Genomic DNA, 24,660 nt, shown 5'->3' with positions numbered 1-24,660 from the left:
ACGGCGACAGTAAGCTTCATAGGTGTCCTACCGATGAGCCGGAAAGTGATCAGCAGTAAAGAGAACCTGGCAGCAAGTGGTCGATTCCAAAGCAGCCGCCAGGGCAAAGAAAACGGTCTACTTTGATACATGAACATGCCGAGTTGCCTAGAAAAAAGCCCCCTATGTAGATACCGTACTTTCTGCTGTAGCTTGTAAGAGGTAGATCCACCATCTATCAGTTGAGAATTCCCTGAAGTATGTTGCCCTATGCTAAGGGATAATTCACACGACTGAATTGTGACTGTATGTAAGGCTACATTCACACGTCAGTTTCTACACTTTTTCTTCAAAAGGGTCTATATTATTCTTTTCCATTTTTAATAACTGATGCAGGTAGACGGCAGGACCTTTTTTTTTTTTCTCAACCGACTCTTAGAAATGGATCACTTAAAAAAAAAAAAAATGGATTCCCTTAGACAATAATAGCAGAGTGTGATCCGCAAAACAGATGAGAATAGGACAAGCTCTGTCTCATGGACCATATATATGGATCTGTTTCTAAGGGAGCAGTCAGGTAGTTGTATAACACGGACAATGATCGAATCGCAGTGCATGGACTGGCTCGCGGCTCTCCTGACCAGTTGGAGATAGCTGCATAGAAATACATGCCGTCATGCTTGAGTCAGGAGAGCCGCCAGCCAGTACGAACATTGCGTTGTGACCATGATCCGTGTTATGTGGCCAACAGACTGCGCCCTAAACTGATGTGTCAATGGATCAATGAATGAATCTATGCCCATTAAAAAGAAAAAAAAAACAAAGAAAAAAAAAAAAACAGACCACACACTGGCGTGTACAGTGTAGCCTTATGGTCTGTGTTATGGCTGCAATTCCAGACATAACCACATACATCATGACCTGAACTAACAGCCTAATCAGCATATGTGACCCTATTAGTTCTGTCAGGAAATTGACACCATTTGGCTAAGAACTGCAGTTACAACACCAACCTTAAAAGATGGCGCTTTAGGTCATGTGAATAAGCCTACAAAAGAGTTTTACTTCTGGATAAATGATAAAGCCATGATCACTAGGGATTCCAATGCTGTGATCCATGCAAGTCATGAAAAGAGAGGTTATAAAGTCCCATGTGGGAATGGAGAAATGAGGTGCATGCATGACTAACACTCCAATCATTGTCTATAGGACTGGCAGACAGTCGAGCGCTCTCAGTCCCACAGAGAGTGAATAGTGCAGGGGTCACACAGGAAACTTCATTGCCATGATGAGAGAGCTCCAACAAAATACTAATTTTACAAATGAAATATTTAGCCTTTTACCAATAACCTTAGAGCTACATAGAAAGCATAATGGCTTATAACATTCTGTAGTGTCTCGATCACGGCTCCATTATTACAGAAAATACAATTCACTTTGTGCTCTCGTATGAAAGTGAATCTTGGCTATCTCACCTGATAAGCTCTCGGTGAACACGGTTAGTGTCTGTCCTCCCACATTCTGCAATTGAAAAGGATGTTCCCTGGGAGCAGTAACAAAACTTGAAGCCGGTTTTCCTCCAATATCCTGTATACTAGCGAGCTCTTCAATTAGAGTAAATGAGACCTGTAAGAAAATAGCTCAATTCAGTATGTCTTCAGGTTCGGTTTATGGCTTATACATGACTTTCCACACTTTCTCATCAGGCAGAGACCAAGATAATGCCTGGCCATCACCAGACAGAGACCAAGATAATGCCTGGCCATCGCCAGACAGAGACCAAGATAATGCCTGGCCATCGCCAGAGAGAGACCAAGATAATGCCTGGCCATCGCCAGATATAAACCAAGATAATGCCTGGCCATCGCCAGAGAGAGAGACCAAGATAATGCCTGGCCATCGCCAGACAGAGACCAAGATAATGCCTGGCCATCGCCAGACAGAGACCAAGATAATGCCTGGCCATCGCCAGATATACACAAAGATAATGCCTGGCCATCGCCAGAGAGAGACCAAGATAATGCCTGGCCATCGCCAGAGAGAGACCAAGATAATGCCTGGCCATCGCCAGACAGAGACCAAGATAATGCCTGGCCATCGCCAGAGAGGGAGACCAAGATAATGCCTGGCCATCGCCAGACAGAGACCAAGATAATGGCTGGCCATCGCCAGAGAGAGACCAAGATAATGCCTGGCCATCGCCAGAGAGGGAGACCAAGATAATGCCTGGCCATCGCCAAACAGAGACCAAGATAATGCCTGGCCATCACCAGATATACACAAAGATAATGCCTGGCCATCACCAGATATAGACCAAGATAATGCCTGGCCATCGCCAGACAGAGACCAAGATAATGCCTGGCCATCGCCAGATATACACAAAGATAATGCCTGGCCATCGCCAGAGAGAGACCAAGATAATGCCTGGCCATCACCAGATATAGACCAAGATAATGCCTGGCCATCGCCAGAGAGAGACCAAGATAATGCCTGGCCATCGCCAGAGAGAGACCAAGATAATGCCTGGCCATCACCAGATATACACAAAGATAATGCCTGGCCATCACCAGATATAGACCAAGATAATGCCTGGCCATCGCCAGACAGAGACCAAGATAATGCCTGGCCATCGCCAGATATACACAAAGATAATGCCTGGCCATCGCCAGAGAGAGACCAAGATAATGCCTGGCCATCGCCAGAGAGAGACCAAGATAACGCCTGGCCATCGCCAGAGAGAGACCAAGATAATGCCTGGCCATCGCCAGAGAGGGAGACCAAGATAATGCCTGGCCATCGCCAAACAGAGACCAAGATAATGCCTGGCCATCACCAGATATACACAAAGATAATGCCTGGCCATCACCAGATATAGACCAAGATAATGCCTGGCCATCACCAGATATACACAAAGATAATGCCTGGCCATCACCAGATATAGACCAAGATAATGCCTGGCCATCGCCAGACAGAGACCAAGATAATGCCTGGCCATCGCCAGAGAGAGACCAAGATAATGCCTGGCCATCGCCAGAGAGGGAGACCAAGATAATGCCTGGCCATCGCCAGACAGAGACCAAGATAATGCCTGGCCATCGCCAGAGAGAGACCAAGATAATGCCTGGCCATCGCCAGAGAGGGAGACCAAGATAATGCCTGGCCATCGCCAAACAGAGACCAAGATAATGCCTGGCCATCACCAGATATACACAAAGATAATGCCTGGCCATCACCAGATATAGACCAAGATAATGCCTGGCCATCGCCAGATATACACAAAGATAATGCCTGGCCATCGCCAGATATACACAAAGATAATGCCTGGCCATCGCCAGAGAGAGACCAAGATAATGCCTGGCCATCACCAGATATAGACCAAGATAATGCCTGGCCATCGCCAGAGAGAGACCAAGATAATGCCTGGCCATCGCCAAACAGAGACCAAGATAATGCCTGGCCATCACCAGATATACACAAAGATAATGCCTGGCCATCACCAGATATAGACCAAGATAATGCCTGGCCATCGCCAGACAGAGACCAAGATGAGGTACGGGCCTCACTATATGTAATGGAGGTCCATGGTCTGCTGCATAATCTCAGTTTTCCTTTTTCACCTTGTAAATTAAATACGGAATTAGAGTTATTTTGCTAAGCTGGAGATTGCTGAAGTCATTGAAAGAATTGTGTAGAATATTAATCACTTCTATTAACTAAGCCCCAACAACTAAGGGGAGAAAGCTCAATGTTATACTGGGGTGATAACGGGAGTCATAGATTAGGAATATTGAGAACTACCCCGCCTGAGCAGATCATGCGCTATAATCAGGGATGGTCACGGCTTCATGCTGTGAGCCCCTTTAAGCTCGTCATTCACATACATCAGCTGGAGTTCACATATTTTCCTCATGAATCGCTATGTCAGGATCAAATCAGCAAGTAGTTCTACTGCCAAAAACGCAACTGGCCAGATTCTGGTTTTCCATTCATGAAAACCCTTTACTGCCATGAACATTTGTTGTTGGTGAACTTGGCACATGTATACATTTACTTGTGTGTCTCGCTTCAGTCTTATTAAATATATAATGTGCAGTATAGCTTGATAATAGAAATACAAAGCTTACCTCCGTTTTTCCTTGGTTTCTGCATGGGGGGGAAAAAAAAAAAAAGAAAAAAAAAAAACTTTAAAATGTTACATAATCTTACAATCCTAAAGATCATACAGGAGGAAATCACTTTTGTTTCTTCATTGGCAATTTATCAGAATAGAACTAACATTTTGTAAAAAAAAGCTATCAGCAAATTATCTGTGAAAATTGCTTTAAAAAAATTAGTTCATGACCCATGTCTAGAGACGCAAACATAAGATCGATGTGCAGGGTGAACAAGCCATGATAAAAGCACGGCTGTTGTGACAGAAGTCCGACCACAGATATGTTGTAGAGTAATACAATAAGTAATCTCCTACCACTTCCCTGCTGCAATACTTCTCAGTGGAATCTGTACATCCAGCTGAGACCAGACAGGCTATGACCACTGCAACCAATCACTGGCCACACAGATGACTATAAAGTGTCACCGCTGCGGTGGTCACATGTCTGTCTGGACTGAGCGGGAAATACAGATATCAGTGAGGGCCAAAAACATGGCTGTGTAGATTTACATTCCATCCATATCCCAAAACAAACAGCAAAAGAACCTCAAACAGGGAAAAGGTCAATGTGACAAGGGACAAAAATGGCGGCATTACACATTGAGCTGACCATGTAATGCACCAATGTGCTGGGATCTCCAGAATGAGACAATAGATATAAAAAGTCTACACACTTCTGCTAAAATGCCAGGTTTTTGTAATGTAAAAAAAAATCATTACGAGTTAAATCTTTCCACCTTTAATATCACCCATAATCTGTACAAATCCATTGAGAAACAAGCTGAAATCATTTTGAGGGGGAAAATAAAAACAAAACTAAAATAATGCGGCTACATAAGTGTCAACATCATATTATAATTGGGGATGTGATTGTGTTAGGCTGCTTTCACACTAGCGTCGTACGACGCACGTCGCAATGCGTCGTTTTGGAGAAAAAACGCATCCTGCAAAGTTGTCTGCAGGATGCGTTTTTTCTCCATAGACTTGCCTTAGCGACACATTGCCACACGTCGCATCCGTCGTGCGACGGATGCGTCGTGTTTTGGCGGACCGTCGGCACAAAAAAACGCTCCATGTAACTTTTTTTGTGTGTTGTTTCCGCCATTTCCGACTGCGCATGCGCGGCCGAAACTCCACCCCCTCTTCCCCGGACATCACAATGGGGCAGCGGATGCATTGAAAAACTGCATCTGCTGCCCCCGTTGTGCTTTTTTTCACAGCATGCGTCGGTACGTCGGCACAACGCATTGCGTCGCTATGTCGGCACAACGCATTGCGTCGTGCACCCTTAGTGTGAAAGTAGCCCAAGGCTATTCTCACATTTGCGGTGGGCAGGGCTGCGGATGGCAGCGTACTCCCTCCCTTCTTCCTCCTTGAAGCCCAGCCTACTTCTCCATGCGTCCTGCGTTGCCCTGCATACCTATCTTTAACATAGGGTACGCACGTGCGTTGTATGCGGATGCGTCTGCATGCGGCGATTTGACGTGAGCGGCGACCGCACGGAAGCGCAAACTTTTCATTTAGGGGGTTAAGGAATCTTTAGATTGCAAATCTCTTACTCAGAATAGGAAGACGGATTCTTTAGCTCACTGACAGTAACAGCCAAGTTCATGCTCATTTGAGACTAGGGGAAAATTATTATTTTTTTTTACAATATCAAAGCAGATTTATCGTCAACGTGTGGCAAGGATAACAAAATCATCCATCATTACTGAGCAGTGATTTAGGGTCAACGTTTGATGTCATCATAGTTCATCAACCAGAAAAATATTGGCTTACTTGACGATTCGCAGCTTTCCAACTTCGCCCCTTCCTGAGGCTTTCGCCCACTGCTGAGCCAAGTACTTTGGAAGCTGCAGAAAGAACAAGTGTCCATTAAATCTGAGCACTTCACAAATATAAGGAAAGAAATCACACTTCTGTAAATAACACATTTCTGTCGCCGTAAACAAATCCGATGGCGCCGATTAGCGATGCGGATACCCAAAGTGTCTGTTCTTTGAAAAATGCAAACAGGCTAAAAATACTGGATTAAGTCAGCGCGGATAGGCCTTGTTCGGCTGATAGAGGTCTATTGTATTTGAATATCAAAAGAAACGTTTGCAGAAGAAATGAGAAAACATGAAAGCAAGTGAATGTTTATGTGCTCAATGCCAGGATTCAGCTTCTGACAGCAATGTGCCAGGAGGAATTGCACTGTTCTGTACCACGGAACGTACATGACAGCATCTGTCGGGCAACCAAATGCAGCCAAATGGATTATTTTGATGTTTCCTAAATATCTCTCTGAAATATAAGACTGTTCCGAAGATCATTCATTGCTCTCTCTGCTTCACATGTAAAGTAAATTTGCCAAGGACAATGTAGTCAATGGATGCTGTACTCACAGTCAGCTCAGTCTCATTTATTATATAATGCAATTTTCAGTACATTATTGTCTTACTCTCGAAAAATCTCACCAAAGTGCCGGCCACTAAGTGTCTCCTTTTGTAGCTTGCTGACCACCGTCCATTGTCAGGTGTAATCCGCCTCCTCTTTTCTGTCAAACGTCATACAGGCCTAACAGTAAAATTGGCTTTCCTCTGGGGCAATCCATTGGACAAGATCAACGTGGAGCAAAGTGAGAAAAAGGCAGTTCCGGCACCAATAGTACTAGCAGAACGCTGGTAAGTAGTAACAGCTTCCTAAGACTGGATGGCAATTTATAGAGCTTAAAGTGAACCTGTCATATTGTACATGTAGTCCAATCTGTGGATGGCAGAGGAGAAGCTGAACAGAATTATATTAAGGTTTGATGGAAAATATTCCGCATAACTTATATTTTATTCATTGGCATCCTTGGTGATCCATGTATAGGAGTCCAGTGGGCGGTTCTACTCAGTGACTGACAGCTATCTCTGAAAGCCGAGAGAGGAAACAGCCGTTATGTTTGAACCCTACCCGGGTCTTTGTCAAACCTCACTTATGGGTAGGGAAAGTTTGTATAGAAGATCCAAGAAAATGGAGAGAAGTCCCCGCTGGGGCTCTTCCATGGGTGTATGTAGTATATGGCGTGCCCACCGCCGTCTGTGGGGACGTCACATATTGGACTTTGCCCACGTTCAGCCTGCACCTCCAACACAGCAGAGTGCGCTTCATTTATTTCCTACAGTTATCTCTGAAAGCACAGTCATACAGGGAATCTGTCAATCTCTGAATAGGACCGCCAACTGGACTCATATGCGCACAAACATCGGGGATTTCCATGAATAAAATGCAAGGTTTACTGACACTTTTCCACCCCAAAAAATAAAAAAAATCTGATCAGCTAATCCTGCTCTATAACATACTGCCTGAAGATCACATACCATTTTGCAACATGACAGAATCTCTTTAAGGATCTCTTTAAGGCCATGGTCACACTACCAGTATTTGGTCAGTATTTTACCTCAATACTTGTAAGCCAAAACCAGGAGTGGAAGAATCAGAGGAAAAGTATAATAGAAACACGTCAACATTTCTGTAGTTATCACCCACTCCTGGATTTGGCTTATAAATACTGATAGAAAATACTGACCAAATACTGAAGGTGTGAACATAGCCTACAACTCAGAATAGTTACTGGACATATTAGACTAAAAAAAACAACAACAAAAAATATTTTCATTTGTGGGGGTTGAGGGCAGAAATATGGTTTTCTTTTTAAACAGATTTTGTCCCTCACCCACAAGTCATGTTTTCAGAATTTCCATAGAATTGCACAGGAGAGAGAGTTCCTGATGCCTTGATGCTTCTACTACCTGTGAAATAGTAAAGAAATCCCGACAGCATGACCTGTGGGGGGCTGTGAGGACTGGACTTTGGGAAGCACTGCTGTACACAGTCCAGTTCATGAGTCCACAGAACTCGGAGTATTTTTGGCTTTAGCCAATTCAAGTTATTACAGACACATTTGAGCTCTGAGGACAATTCATAGTTTCAGATGCAGCAGCCGTCCAGCTACTGTGCATGGGGGGGGAGGGGGTGCCCCGACAAAGAATCAGGCAATTGAACTTCAACTTGTGACCCTTCTGCTCTCAAGTAAAATAGGTCACCGTCAGAGGCGACTGGTAGCAGCTCACTCCTCTCGCCCTATCTACACCGTGTTCCAAATTATTATGCAAATTGGATTTAAGTGTCAAAGATTTAATTGTTTTGTTTTTCAAATAAACTCGTGCATGGTATTGTGTCTCAGGGCTCAATGGATCACTGAAATCAATCTTAAACACTTGTGATAATTAGTTTTCCAGGAGATTCTAATTAAAGGAAAACTACTTAAAAATGATGTTCCACATTATTAAGCAGGCCACAGGTTTCAAGCAATATGGGAAATAAAAAGGATCTTTTTTGCTGCTGAAAAGTGTTAAATAGTGCAATGCCTTGGACAAGGTATGAAAAAATTAGATATTTCATGAAAACTTAAGAGTGATCATCATACTGTGAAGAGATTTGTGACTGAAACAGAGCACAAACAGAGTTCATGCAGATAAAGGCATAATAAGGAAGGTTTCTGCCAGACAAATTCAGTGGATTAAGAAAGCAGCTGCCAAAATACCATTACAAAGCAGCAAACGGTTATTTGAAGCTGCTGGTGCCTCTGGAGTCCCTCGAACATCAAGGCGCAGGATCCTTCAAAGGCTTGCTGTGGTGCATAAACCTACTATTTGGCCACCCCTAAACAGTGTTCACAAGCAGAAACGGTTGCAGTGGGCCCAGACATGCATGAAGACTAATTTTCAAACAGTCTTGTTTACTGATGAGTGTCGAGCAACCCTGGATGGTCCAGATGGATGGAGTAGTGGATGGTTGGTGGATGGCCACCATGTCCCAACAAGGCTGCAACGTCAGCAAGGAGGTGGAGGAGTCGTGTTTTGGGCCGGAATCATGGGGAACCAGCTGGTAGGGCCCTTTAAGGTTCCTGAAGGTGTGAAAATGACCTCTGCAAAGTAAACAGAGTTTCTGACTGACAACTTTTTTCTATGGTCTAAAAAGCAGAAACGTGCCTTCAGGAGCAAAATCATCTTCATGCATGACAATGCACCATCTCATGCTGCAAAGAAAACCTCATTGGCTGCTATGGGTGTTATGACCCCAATGGCAGAGGGTCTCAGAAATAGTTTCTAAGTCTGCAAACACAAAAACCAGCTCATAGGGCAGTGGTAACTGATCTGACCATATATCTAATCCTAGCACCACAAATAACAGCAGCCGGGGAACGTGCCTACGTTGATTCTAGACGTCTCGCGCCAGCCGGAGAACTAACTAACCCTAGAAGGGAAAAGAAAGACCTTTCTTGCCTCCAGAGAAAAGACCCCAAAAGTTGGATACAAGCCCCCAACAAATAATAACGGTGAGGTAAGAGGAAAAGACAAACGTAAGGATGAGCTAGGTATTTAGCAAAGAGAGGCCCACTAGCTAATAGCAGAATATAGTAAGATAACTTATATGGTCAGCAAAAACCCTATCAAAAATATCCACGCTGGATATTCAAGAACCCCCGAACCGTCTAACGGCCCGTGGGGAGAACACCAGCCCCCTAGAGCTTCCAGCAAGGTCAGGAATCACATTTAGTACAAGCTGGACAAAAATGAGAGCAAGCAAATAACCCAAAAAACAAAGAAGCAGGACTTAGCTTAATTTTGCACGAACCAGGACCAGCAGATAGGAGCAAACAAAAAGGATCTGATTACAACGATGCCAGGCACTGGACTAAGGATCCAGGAGGTTTATATAGCAACACCCCTGGACTAACGACCCAGGTGGGTGCAAACTGAGGAAAGAAAATCCCAGAGTCATATCACTAATAACCACCAGAGGGAGCCAAGAAGTCTAATTCACAACATATGGGCATAAAAGGAGATAAACTCATGGTGTGGCCACCATCTTCCCCTGACCTCAACCCTATAGAGAACCTTTTGGATTATCTTCAAGCAAAAGATCTATGAGGGTGGGAGGCAGTTCACATCAAAACAGCAGCTCTGGGAGGCTATTCTGACTTCATGCAAAGAAATACAAGCAGAAACTCTCCAAAAACTCACAAGTTCAATGGATGCAAGAATTGTGAAGGTGATATCAAAGAAGGGTTCCTATGTTTACATGTAACTTGGCCTGTTAGGATGTTTTGGAGTTAAATAGCTTTTTTGTTCAGTGAATGTGACCTCCTAATGCTGCAAATTCCACAAATGAGCACTTTCAGTTCTTTAAAACATATCAAATATTTAGAACTTCTACTGTGCCTAATAGTTTGGAACAGTGCATTTTGAGTTTTTATTCATTTTGGAGATTATACGATTATCATTGGGAGGTTTCTTCAATAAAATTCAATGTATACTCTAACGGGTGATGACTTTTATTAGACTGACTCATTTGCACCGACCATTCAGGAAAATCCGAGAAAAATGTCATTTGCATAATAATTTGGAACATGGTGTAGAATACATCACTCCCCCTTTGATAAAGCGAGCACACGAAACGCGCGTCAGGGGCTGTGGGAAGGCCGCTCCAGGTCCAGACTCATGATGGGTAAGCTCTTACTTTATTGCAGCAGTATACAATTGGGCAGCACATAGGCGATTTGTATGAATCTTTCATGATAGCTATTAGGCTATGCGCACATGTTGCGGATTAGGCTTAGGACTTTTTGGTGCGGATTCTGCATCTCCTGGCAGAAAACGCAGGTGCGGATTTGACGCGTTTTTTGTGCGGATTTGCTGCGGATTTAATACGCTTTTTACCCCTGCGGATTTCTATAATGGAATGGGTACAAAAACGCTGCAGATCCGCAAAAAAGAAGTGACATGCTACTTCTTTTAATCTGCAGCATTTCCGCACGGAATTTTCCGCACCATTAGCACAGCGTTTTTTTTTTCTCATTGATTTACATTATACTGTAAATCACTTGCGGATCTGCAGAGTTTCTGCACGGTAAAAAACCCTGCGGATCTGCAGGAAATCCGCAATGTGTGCACATACCCTTAAAGTGACACTACCTGAGCATTGTTTTTGAGCAGCTGAATGTCCTACTTTGGACCTACAGCCTTCCCCTAGTGTACCTATTTGTTTCCTCCTTTTTCCTACTGATTTCTGTAATATGTCTTATTTTATTTTTTTTTTTATTTTGAGTGATCAATTAATAAAGGATATTTTTGTATTTTACTATTTAGTGTTTTTTTCATTACTCCTTTGCTTTTGTTGTTTATAGTATTGTTGGAGTAGTCCACTTAGGCAATTTTATTATTACCATATTGGGAGAGATGAAACTTGATCATGCTCCCGGCCTTTATATACAGAACGTGCTTTTTGATTATTGTATCTATTTAGAATAATTTAGAATACATGTACGCTCAGCTAATAAGAGAGAGAGTGCACGATTTGGCTGACAGTTATTTACAGCACATGGCCAGCTTAAAGAGGTTTTCCTGAATTTCAAAAGACTTGGTCAAGAATGGGGAAGGTTATAAAATAAATAAATAGCCATTATTTTCCCGGTTAATTACCCTGCTATATCAGTGGTCCCCAGCCCATCTTTCACAAATTATGTTCATAGATGATTCATATTATCACTGCAGCAGGTCAGTGGCCTCTGGGTGACATGGCCACCAATGGCACATGGTCCCTAAGGACAATAACTGCTGCATCAGTGACACGAACAGTGGATATTTATGAAGAACTTGCAGTCATCATTGGCCCCTATCTTCTCCCTCTCATGTCCTGATTCCGCACTGAAGCATTGCAATGAAACATTGCAAAGTGCCCTGGATGAAACTTTACCTCCTATACATAGAACAACTTGGCACAGACGGTGACAACCCTGGCACATGCTGCAAACACATTTCCTACAGCGGTGCTCCAGGAGCGCCAAACGTCTGTGGAGAAAATCCAATCTACGCGAAGATTTCATCCATTATAAGTTTATGCTTAAAATATACAACACTGCCCTTCACTTCTCCAAACAAACCTATTTCAACACCCTCATCACCTCACTATCCAATAATCCTAAACGTCTCTGACACTGTTCATTCCCTACTCAACCCAAGAATGCAGGCCCCAACCACTGATCTCTCCGCGCTGACGATCTGGCCAATTATTTCAAGTAAAAAATTAACCATATCCGACAGGAAATTATCTCCCAATCCCCTCATACCATGCACTGTCTTCCCTCCCTCACTGCATCTCGCTCACTCTCTGATTTTGAACCAGTCACAGAAGTACTCGGGCTCCTTGCATCTTCTCGCCCCACCACTTGCACCAGTGACTCTATTCCGTCACAACTCCTCCAGTTCCTTTTCCCGGCTGTCACCTCTCACCTAACAAAAATATTCAACCTCTCTCTCTTCTGGTATCTTTCCCTCCTCATTTAAGCATGACATCATACATCCATTACTTGAAAAGAAATCCCTCGACGAAAAGTGTGCCGCTAACTATAGACCTGTCTATAATCTTCCCTTCATCTCTAAACTCCTGGAACGCCTGGTCCACTCCCGTTTTATCCGCTATCTCTCAGATAACTCTCTTCTCGACCCACTACAATCCGGTTTCCGCTCTTTACACTCTACTGAAACTGCCCTCACTAAAGTCTCTAATGATCTACTAACAGCTAAATCTAATGGTCACTACTCCCTGCTAATTCTCTTGGATCTCTCTGCAGCGTGCAACACCGTAGATCATCAGCTCCTCCTCACTATGCTCCGCTCCCTAGGACACCGTATACTGCCCCTATTGGAAAAACAATCAGTAGATTTGAGTTCCGGTACCATCTCTATGATAATGACACCCAATTATACTCTTCTCCTGATATCATGCTTGCCTTTTTAGAAAACACCAGTGATTGTCTTACCGCTGTCTCTAACATCATGTCCTCCCTCTATCTGAAACTGAACCTGTCAAAAACTGAACTCCTCGTGTTCTCTTCCTCTACTAACCTGCCTATGCCGGACATTTCCATTTCCTTGTGTGGTTCCACCATTACCCCACAAGCAACATGTCCGCTGCCTTGGGGTCATACTTGAGTCAGAGCTTTCATTCACCCCCCACATCCGATCACTGGCTCGCTCTTGTTATCTGCATCTCAAAAACATTTCTAGAATTCGACCCTTTCTAACTTTCAAAGCTGCAAAAACGTACTGTTTTCTTATTCATTCTCATCTGGACTATTGTAACTCTCTACTAATTGGTCTTCCTCTCACCAAACTCTCCCCTCTCCAATCTGCCTTGAATGATGCACCCAGGATCATATTCCTCACCAATCGTTACACCGATGCCTCTACTTTGTGCCAGTCATTATACTGGTTACCCATCCACTCCAGAATCCTGTACAAACTTATTATCATCACCTACAATGCACTCCATGGCTCAGCCCCACCCTACATCTCCTCCCTGCTCTCAGCCTACCACCCTACCCATGCTCTTCATTCTGCTACCGACCTGAGGTTAACATCCTCAATAATCAGAACCTCCCACTCCCGTCTCCAAGACTTTTCATGCGCTGCGCCGATTCTTTGGAATGCACTACCCAGGTTAATACGATTATTTCCCAATCCCCAGAGTTTTAAGCGTGTCCTAAAAATGCATTTGTTCAGCCTGGCCTACCGCCTCAACGCATTAACCTAACTATCCCTGTGTGGCCCATTCAAACTTTTTACTATAACCAGGTTCCTCGCATCATGTTCTCACATGCTTTATGCATTTAATAGCCCTCTGTGTCTGTACTGTTACATACAGCTTTACATGAACACCCGATTCTTACACTATGGCTGGTCCAAACAACTAAAGTAATTGTTACCATCCACCTTTTGTGTCTCCCCTTTTCCTCAGAGAATGTAAGCTTGCGAGCAGGGCCCTCATTCCTCTTGGTATCCATTTTTAATCTAGGTGTTATGCTGTAATGTCTATTGCATGTACAAGTCCCCTCTAAAATGTAAAGTGCTGCGGAATATGTTGGCTCTCTAGAAATAAGATGGTTATTATTTATTGATAGGATATCATCATTAAAGGAACAGCAGGTTTTGATTCTTTTTTTTTTTTTTTTTACAATGAGTATTGGCAGGTTTAAATAGTGAAGCAGGGGATAATAAAGGGTATGAGTTCATATGTATTCAATCCTCACCCTGTATGGCTGACAACTGTTGATACTGAGCAACTTGAGACATCAGCAGAAGGGAGGAGGGACACTGAGCTGCCATTGAGATGAGATGGGCAGAGATTTAGCATTATCAAAAAGGAGATGGAAGGAGATAATGAGATGTTTCAATCAGGATAAGTGAGTGGGGGATGAGTTCAAACTTTCACATAAATCCATTTTGGAACAAAAAGTGAAACTGGGTCAGAAATCACATGTACATGATCTATCCTTAAAGCGAATCTAATCAGCAGGATTTTGCTAAGTAAACTGCAGACACTGTCAAGTTGGTAGTGTTAAAGGGAATCTGTGACCGCCTGGATGATTTTGATCTATTTCTATGGGCATACAGGTAAGAGAATGGTTAAACTAGTCTTACCCGTATACCTCATAGCTGTGGTGCAGATCATGAGAAATTCATTTAGAATGTTATATGCTAACGATTTCTTCCAAAGACTTGCCCACAGGCCGCCCCAAAGCATAAACAGTCTGATTTGGTGATGAGGAACATGTTTGTGCTTCGGGTCGGCCTGTGGTCAGGTCTTTACTTGATTTCTCTGACTAAGGGTACGTGTCCACGTTCAGGAAACGCTGCGTGTTTGACGCTGCGTGGGGCCGCAGCGTCAAACACGCAGAGTCCAGATGTTCCAGCATAGTGGAGGGGATTTCATGAAATCCCGTGTCCACTATGCGTGGAAACACGCATCCGTCGGCCCTGCGACTCCGGACATGCTGCGCGTCTTTTAAGATCGCAGCATGTCCGTGTTCCTTGCAGGGACGCTGCGCCGCCGCAAGGAATAACACAGGGCCCTATGCGAGGGGTGCGATGATGCCGGATGTGTGCAATGAACACATCCGGCATCTTCGCGTCCCAGAAGGGGGCGGGGCTAGGCGCCGAGCGGGTTTGCCGCTCCGACGATACCGCCGGCCATCCTGAACGTGGACACGTACCCTTAGAGCAGGAAGATAAGACTCTGACTACAGTCCTGCCCTGTAGCACAGGCATCTCATTAACTAAAAACATCTAACACTGAGTACACAAGAACCACAGGACGGATTTCTTCATCCCAGGTATCATTTTAATCAATATAACAGCGTTGTTTTTTTTATATAAATTTTAAGCTGCGCTTCACATTACCAGCAAAGTCTATGAGATTTCAGGAAACTCATGCACACACACAATGGGGTTTTTTCCTGACTTATTTTGAAAATTGCAGCAAAAAACGCAGTCATCAGGTTTTGTACCTTAGAGTATGTGCCCACGATCAGGAACTGCTGCGGGTTTGACGCTGTGTACTTATGTAGTAGAGTCAGACCCGCAGCGGCCAGATGCTACAGCATAGTAGATGGGATTTCAAGAAATACCATGTGCACTATGCGTCCATAGTCGCATGCAGATCACCTGCGGACACTGATATGCGGTGCGCCTTTCCAGAAAGCAGCATGTCAATTTCTCTTGAGGAGATGCTAGTTTCCGTAAGAGAAATTACATCAAATGTAGAAATGTATTGGATGTGGTAAATCCGCACGGTTCAGAGAGCACATGCGGATTTACCTGCACTCAATAGACGGCAGCACTTTAGACGTAGCGAACATGCGGCTATATTACATTGCAGGCATCTGTGTCTTAACAGCAACAGACAGAACTGAGCTCCGATCGCTGCTTTTAACCAAGTACATGCTGCTGTTAATTATTGGCAACCATTAAGTGGTACGATTGCCGGTGGTCATACATACCTGTCACATCATCGTGCGACACCAATGGCTTACTATCGCTGCCCTCTTGATGGTCCTATGAAGCTCAGCCTCGGGCTAAACTTCATAGGAGAACTTGATTTTCACTTTATATTTGTAGATTGTGAGCCCTTGCGGGCAGGGTCCTCTCTCCTCCTGTACCAGTTGTTACCTGTATTGCTTAAGATTATTGTACTTGTTTTTATTATGTATACCCCTCCTCACATGTAAAGCGCCATGGAATAAATGGCACTATAATACTAAATAATAATAAACTGCAACACTCCAGTATTATAAAATAAAGTGAGTGATCAAACGACAATAAGGACTAAAAATTATAAAATGGGCTGTAAGTGATCAAAACGTCACATATACCACTAAGGCTAGTTTCACATTTGCGTTTAAAAACGCAGCGTTTTTAACGCAAACGCATGTGGTGAAAAAACGCATGTAAACGCGTGCAAACGCTGCGTTTTTTAGATGCATGCATTTTTGCATGCAGAAAAAAAACACGGCGTTTTGCCGCGTTTACATGCGTTTTTGTTTTTGAAACACATGCTGAGAAGTGTGTGACAGCTGCCAATCATCAAAATCAACAAGAAAACCCACTATAAAGAGAAATAGCTAGGGTTAGGGTTAGGATCCCTAGGGTTAGGGGTAGGGTTAGGGTTTGGATCCCTTTATCACCTTGATGGTGGGGGGTGGCTTATCAGTGTGTATTCTTGTTTTTTTCTATAAAAACGCATGCGTTTTTAACACAAACAAACGCATGTGCTTAAAAACGCATGCGTTTACATAGACAGCAACACGTTTTTTTGAAGCAAAAAAACGCCTCTAGAAATTACATGTTGCATTTCTGCAACAAAACGCAAGCATGGAAAAAACGCATGCGTTGTCAAACGTGGCAAAACACATGCAAAAAAAACGCATGCGTTTTTAATGTTAAACATAGGAAAAACGCAGCGGCAAAAAATGCAAATGTGAAACCAGCCTAATTGGTATCAATAAAACTTTCTGCTCAGGATGCAAAAAAACAAGAACTTCAACAGACTTATTGCCAAAAAAAACAGTTGAAATACAATTTTTGTAAACAATCTGCCGAAAATGTCTAAACCACTAAATAAAAAAAAAAAAAAAAACCCTTTACAAGTTTTCTTATTGACAGAGAATTGCTTTTATTTATTTTTTTAATTTATTTAGTACATTACGTGGTAAAATAAATGGAGTCATACAAAAATACAACTATTACTGCAAAACAAAAACAAGCCATCATACAGCTACGTTGACAGATAAATAGAAAAAAAAAAATAAAGAACAAAAATGGAATATCGGGAATTTGTATGCAGGATTTTACACACCAAATGATGTATATGTGCATGTAGCTCTTTCAAAGACAAGTCCAGCGACACCTTTACATGGGGACGTCTCTGCACGTAACGAGCGCTGATCAATGAGAATACATCAATCTGCATTCACTCAAAAGTCTGGCTACACGGCCCAATGGGACTGTATAGGGACAAGCACTTATCAATGCGCCTCTAAGGCCACGTTCACACGTGCAGTACCTGTAAGCCAAGACCAGGAGAGGGTGATGGATACAGAAGGGGTGACGTGTTTCTATTATACTTTCCCTCTGTTCCATGCCTGATTTAGGCTTACAGATACTGTGAACGTGGCCTAAGGGTACCGTCTCACAGTGGCACTTTTGTCGCTACGACGGTACGATCCGTGACGTTCCAGCGATATCCATACGATATCGCTGTATCTGACACGCAGCAGCGATCAGGGACCCTGCTGAGAATCGTACGTCGTAGCAGATCGTTTGGAACTTTCTTTCGTCGCTGGATCTCCCGCTGTCATCGTTGGAACTGTGTGTGTGACACCGATCCAACGATGCGTTCGCTTGTAACCAGGGTAAACATCGGGTTACTAAGCGCAGGGCCGCGCTTAGTAACCCGATGTTTACCCTGGTTACCATCGTAAAAGTAAAAAAAAACAAACCGTACATACTCACATTCCGGTGTCCGTCAGGTCCCTTGCAGTCTGCTTCCTGCACTGACTGACTGCCGGCCATAAAGTAAGAGCAGAGCACAGCGGTGACATCACCGCTGTGCTGTGCTTTCACTTTATGGCGGCACTCAGTCAGAGTGGGAAGCAGACTGCAAGGGACCTGACGGACACCGGAATGTAAGTATGTACTGTTTGTTTGTTTTTTTACTTTTACGATGGTAACCAGGATAAACATCGGGTTACTAAGCGCGGCCCTGCGCTTAGTAACCCGATGTTTACCCTGGTTACCCAGGGCCTTCGGCATCGTTGGTCGCTGGAGAGTGGTCTGTGTGACAGCTCCCCAGCGACCACACAACGACTTTCCAACGATCACGGCCAGGTCGTATTGCTGGTCGTGATCGTTGGAAAGTTGCGGAGTGTGACAGTACCCTAAGTCGTCCACCAATCACTGCCATGCTTACACAAGCAAAGTTGCTCATACAGGGGATTGTTGGTCTGTGTAAGGGGGTATTCACCGTATCTATGGTAACAAAGCAATCAGTACTAGCCATTAATAATGTGTGGCACTATTAGGTAACAGACATCACTGGCTGGGGCCGCCCTGCTGAATGCTCAGCACTGAGGCCTTACAGGTGGGATCACTGTGCCCTCCTACATGGATCCGGACAAATACCAAACACTGTACACAAGAAGTGATACATCTGCCACCAGCAGCCAATCAGGAAGCTGCTTTGTTCTTTATAACTCCTCTGAACAAGAGAGCTGAGCGCTTATTGGTTGTCATGTGTTGCACCAGTCTTTATACTCTGTACATTTCTTATCGCACTCAGCACATGCGCAGTAGAGCACAGGAATGATAAATAATAATCCCGGTATGAGCCCTGACATCATACAAGTGCAGACCACACACCGCTCGTCATTCCCGATCCTATCACTGCACTCCTCCGGCCGCAGCAGCCGCCAGGCTCTCACCTTAACCAGCCACATGCCGGTATTCTGCTTCGCTCCACTGAGATCCAGTTCTCCTTTATCGGCAGACATGTCGTCTCGTTTTCTTGGTAACACTGTGTTATTACCGGCATACGGGGAAGACTAAAGACGGTGCACACGGAGTACGGAGAAAGAGCAGGGACAAACCTCCTAGGGCGTTTATACTGCCCCTAGTGCTTCTGTAGTGGTATTACCGGCGCCCGGAATTTCTGTCAGGGAGCGTTGTCTCCATAACGCCAGCCACCCTGTCCGCATAGCGGTGTCAGCGCAATAGGAGAGGCGGGAGCCCCATAAAGAAAGTCACACGCGATTAACCCCTTCATCCCAGGCCTATTTTCCATTTTTGCGCTTTCGTTTTTTGTCCCCTTCTTCCCAGAGCCATAGCTTTTGAATTTTTCAGTCAATATGGCCATGTGAGGGCTTGTTTTCTGCGGGACGAGTTGTACTTTTGAAGGACACCTTTGGTTTTAACATATCGTGTACTGAAAAACGGTAACATTTTCCAAGTGTGGTGAAATTGCAAAAAAAAGTGCAATGCCATAACTATTTTTTATTTCTTTTACCATGTTCACTAAATGATAAAACTGACCTGCCCTTGTGATTCTCCAGGTCATTACGAGTTCATAGACACCAAACATGTCTAGGTTCTTTTTTACGTGGTGAAATAAAAAATCCAAAGTTTAAAAAAAAAGAAATGGCGCCATTTTCCGATACGTGTAGCGTCTCCATTTTTCCTGATCTGGGGCCGAGTGAGGGCTTATTTTTTGCACGCTGAGCTGATGTTTTTATTTATGCCGCTTTAATGTAGATACAATGTTTGGATTGCCCATTATTGCATTTTAATGCAATGTTGCGAAAGGCTAAAAAAAGTAATTCTGGCATTTTAATTTTTTTTTTCTCGCTACTCCGTTTACCGATAGGATTAATTCTTTTTATATATTGATAGGGCGATTCTGAAAGCAGCGATACCAGATGTGTATTTTTTTTTATTGTTTTATTTTGAATGGGTCATATGGAGGGTGATTTAAGCTTTTATATTTTTTTCATTTTTTTTATTTTCTTACTTTACACTTGATTCAATAGTCTCCATGGGAGAATAGAAGCTGCTATCATCTGATTGCTTGTGCTGCACAGAGCAGGACTTCAGCCTTGCTCTATGTAACAGAAATGCACACTTGCTATGAGCGTTGACCGCTGGGCAGCACTCATAGCAATCCGGCAATGACAACCACAGGGGTCTGCTGCAGACCCCAGGTTGTCATGCCAACCCATTGGTCACCTGCTGTCATGTGACATAGGCGCTGATAGGTGGGATTAGTGACGCGCTTCCATCGTGATCAAGTTAAATACAGCTGTCAGACATTGACAGTGGCATTTAACAGGTTAACAGCCATGGGTGGGTCACGATGCCACCCTCCGGCTATTAGGGGCGCATGCCAGCTGTTCAAATCAGCTGTCATATGCCGGGAAAGATGTGGACTCATTGCTGGAGCCCACATCAAAGGGAGAGACCTGACATGTGCCGTACATGTACGCCGCATGCCGTTAAGAGAGCCAGAGGACCCCTATAATTCAATGTCTGGCTACCCCTATTAAGAGTGTTAGACCCAAGTTAGAGAAACACAATACACATAAAACTCCATGTCAGATAAAGTGCCCCCATAAACAATGTGAGACCTGATTTAGAGAGACAGAGTACCCTCATAACTCAGTGTTAAGGTACCGTCACACTAAACGATATCGCTAGCGATACGTGACGTTGCAGCGTCCTGGCTAGCGATATCGTTGTGTTTGACACGCAGCAGCGATCAGGATCCTGCTGTGATATCGCTGGTCGGAGCTAGAAGTCCATAACTTTATTTGGTCGTCAGATCGCCGTGTATTGTTGTGTTTGACAGCAAAAGCAACGATACCAGCGATGTTTTACAATGGTAACCAGAGTAAATATCGGGTTACTAAGCGCAGGGCCGCGCTTAGTAACCCGATGTTTACCCTGGTTACCAGTGTAAAATGTAAAAAAACAAACAGTACATACTCACCTTCTGATATCTGTCACACGTCCCTCGCCGTCCGCTTCCTGCACTGACTGAGCGCCGGCCGTAAGTGAAAGTACAGCACAGCGGTGACGTCACCGCTCTGCTGTTAGGGCCGGCACTCAGTCAGTGCAGGAAGCGGACGCCGGGGGACGCGAAGGTGACTATGTACTGTTTGTTTTTTTACATTTTACACTGGTAACCAGGGTAAACATCGGGTTACTAAGCGCGGCCCTGCGCTTAGTAACCCGATGTTTACCCTGGTTACCCGGGGACCTCGGCATCGTTGGTCGCTGGAGAGCTGTCTGTGTGACAGCTCTCCAGCGACCAAACAGCGACGCTGCAGCGATCGGCATCGTTGTCTGTATCGCTGCAGCGTCGCTTACTGTGACGGTACCTTTAGACTATCCTCAGTAACAGTATGAGAGTGCCCCCAGGAACAATGTCAGACCCGTTTTAAGGGTGCACTCAGACTGCCATATTACTTGAGTATCGCAATCCTCAGACTGGCCGTTGGCTCTCCTGACCTGAGAGTGAATAGTATGTACAAGTGATTCTCACCAAATTAGAATATAATAAAAAATGTAATTTATTTCAGATCTTCAATGCAAAAAGTGAAACTCATATATTATATAGAGTCATTACAAACAGTGATCTATTCCAAGTGTTTATTTCTGTTAATGTTGATGATTATGGCTTACAGTCAATGAAAACCCACTAATCATTCAGTAAATAAGAATACTTTATAACACCAGCTTAAAAATTGTTTTAAAATCCAAAATGTTGGCCTACTGAAATGTATGTTCAGTAAAAGCACTTAATACTTGGTTGGCGCTCCTTTTGCATCAATTACTGCATCAATGTGGACTGCCCCCTGACAAAGCCAACGCGAAACGCGATTTGGGTCTGCACGGTGGGGAGCCAGAGGACACCACTTTATGGGTAAGATTTCTAGGATATGGAAGGTCATTATACGGTCAGGACACTGATCCTTATGCTAATGAGCAATGTTGTTTGAGCTACACCTACTATCCCTCTTTCCTGGTTATGTTTTCCTCTTCTATAACAAAGCACTTTGCACTTTACCTTATGATATATGTGGTGATATCTAGTATACCCACCGACTTTCTTCCACCTGTTTCTCTTGCTGAAATTCTAATGGTTATCAGTACCCTTATTGTAGTATTGTTTACTTTGTGTGTACAATATTTATTGTTGTAATAAATTTATACCCTTTTTAAAATTTCTGGACTTGAACTCCATTCTCTTTCTTGGGTTATAAGGCTATCAATGTGGCATGGCATGGAAGCAATCAGGCTGTTGCACTGCTGAGCTGTTATGGAAGCCCAGGTTGCTTTAATAGCCTTCAGCTTGTCTGCATTATTGGGTCTGGTGTTTCTCATCTTCCTCTTGACAATACCCCCACAGATTTTTTATGGGGTTAAGGGCAGGCGAGTTTGCTGGCCAATCAAGCACAGTGATACTGTTGTTTTTAAACAAGGTATTGGCACTTTTGGCATTGTGGACATGTATAATGCTCCATACAGAATAATGGACTCCATGTAATGTTCCATACAGAAAAATGGATCCAATATAATGCTCCATACGAAATGGGCCCCATATATTGCTCCATACAGAATAATGGGCCCCATATAATGCTCCATATACAATGGGTCCCATATATTGCTCCATACATTATGGACCCCATGTAATGCTCTATACAGAAGAATGGGCCCCATATAATGCTCCATAAAGAATGGGCCCCATATAATGCTCCATACAGAATAATGGGCCCCATAGAATGCTCCATACAGAATAATGGGCCCCTGTTGTGAATTCCGTTCTAGGGCTCCCTCCTGTGGTCATGAGTGGTACTGTGTGAGTTTGTTCTTGGCTCCCTCTGGTGGCCTTTAGCGATAAGGCTGGGCTCAGCTGTTTCATCTCCTGCTAGGGTGGGCCTATTTAACTCACCTGGACCTTTACTTGTCGCCTGCTGTCGGTGTATTCAGTCCTGATCCTGTGCTCTCCTGAATATTCCTTGTGACCAGTCTCCTGCTATGAGAAGCTAAGTTTGCTTGTTCAGTTTCTCATTATTTCCTTGAAAACGTTTCTCATTATATTATGAGTTCAGCCCAGCTTGCTTTTATGTGATTCTTTGCTTGCTGGTTAGTTCTGGGGTGCAGAGTGTGCCCCTCACATCGTGAGTCGGTGTGGGGGTTCTTGTATTCTCTGCGTGGTTTACTTTTGATAGTTTTTGTACTGACCGCACAGACACCTATCTTTATCTGCCTATCTAGTATTAGCGGGCCTCATTTGCTAAACCTGTTTCATCTCTACGTTTGTGTTTTCCCCTTAAACTCACCGTTATTATTTGTGGGGGGCTATCTAAAACTTTGGGGATATTTCTCTGAGGCAAGTGAGGTCTTTGCTTTTTCTCTAGGGGTAGTCAGTTTCTCAGGCTGTGACGAGGCATCTAGGATTTCAGGTAACGCTCCACAGCTGCCTTTAGTGTGTTTGGATAGGATCAGGATTGCGGTCAGTATAGCTTCCACATCCCCAGAACTTGTCCTATATATTCAGGGTATATGTGTCAGGTCAGTTTGAGATCCTACCACCAGGATCATAACAGTACAGCAGGCCATAAAGTGTTAATGCAGCAGAAGAGGGAGAAGAGAAATCCTGAAGTAATCTTTTTTTTTTTCCTCTGCACTGTGTTTGGCTTCTCTTTTCCCCTTAATCTCTGGGTGGTTCTGAATTCAGTTGCAGATATGGACATTCAGAGTCTGTCTTCTAGTGTGGATCATCTCACTGCAAGGGTGCAGGGCATTCAGGATTATGTAGTCCGCAGTCCTATGTCAGAGCCTAAAATACCAATTCCTGAACTGTTCTCCGGAGACAGATCTAGGTTTTTGAACTTTAAGAATAATTGTAAGTTGTTCCTTTCTCTGAGACCTCGCTCCTCTGGTGACTCTGTTCAGCAAGTTAAAATTGTAATTTCTTTGTTGCGTGGTGACCCTCAAGATTGGGCATTCTCTCTGGCGCCAGGAGATCCTGCATTGCTAAATGTGGATGCGTTTTTTCTGGCGCTTGGAGTTCTTTATGAGGAACCAAATCTGGTAGATCAAGCAGAGAAGGTTTTGTTGGCTCTCTCTCAGGGTCAAGATGAAGCAGAGATTTACTGTCAGAAGTTTAGGACGTGGTCTGTGCTCACTCAATGGAATGAGTGTGCCCTGGCGGCGATTTTCAGAAAGGGTCTTTCTGAAGCCCTTAAAGATGTCATGGTGGGGTTCCCCAAGCCTGCGGGTCTGAATGAGTCAATGTCTTTGGCCATTCAGATTGATCGGCGTTTGCGGGAGCGCAAACCTGTGCACCATCTGGCAGTAATTTCTGAGCAGAAACCTGAGCCTATGCAATGCGACAGGATTCTGACCAGAGTTGAACGGCAAGACTACAGACGTCAGAATGGGTTGTGCTTTTACTGTGGTGATTCTGCTCATGTTATCTCAGCATGCTCTAAGCTCACAAAAAGGTTTACCAAGTCTGTCACCATTGGTACTGTACAACCTAAATTCATTCTGTCTGTTACTTTGATTTGCTCTCTGTCATCCTACTCAGTTATGGCTTTT

At 43.9% G+C, this 24,660-nt stretch overlaps 1 protein-coding gene across 1 annotated transcript in view; it reads right to left on the bottom strand.

Annotated features, from left to right (window-relative positions):
- GTF2F2 (general transcription factor IIF subunit 2) overlaps positions 1-19,270 on the bottom strand; it is a 298,375-nt gene extending 279,105 nt beyond the window's left edge. The window contains exons 1-4 of the mRNA XM_077297362.1: positions 18,984-19,270; positions 5,912-5,985; positions 4,104-4,122; positions 1,455-1,605 (exon numbers count right to left, since the gene is read on the bottom strand). Coding sequence (XP_077153477.1) covers positions 1,455-1,605; positions 4,104-4,122; positions 5,912-5,985; positions 18,984-19,052 — 313 coding nt within the window. The 5' untranslated portion in view covers positions 19,053-19,270. The remainder of the gene's footprint in view (positions 1-1,454; positions 1,606-4,103; positions 4,123-5,911; positions 5,986-18,983) is intronic.
- Between the last annotated feature and the right edge of the window lie 5,390 nt (positions 19,271-24,660).

This window comes from Ranitomeya variabilis, chromosome 3, assembly GCF_051348905.1.
Source record: "Ranitomeya variabilis isolate aRanVar5 chromosome 3, aRanVar5.hap1, whole genome shotgun sequence".
In the NCBI taxonomy this organism is placed as follows: Eukaryota; Metazoa; Chordata; class Amphibia; order Anura; family Dendrobatidae; genus Ranitomeya; species Ranitomeya variabilis.
The sequence above is the reverse complement of the archived record's forward strand: the minus strand, read 5'-3'. Positions and strand labels throughout refer to the sequence as shown.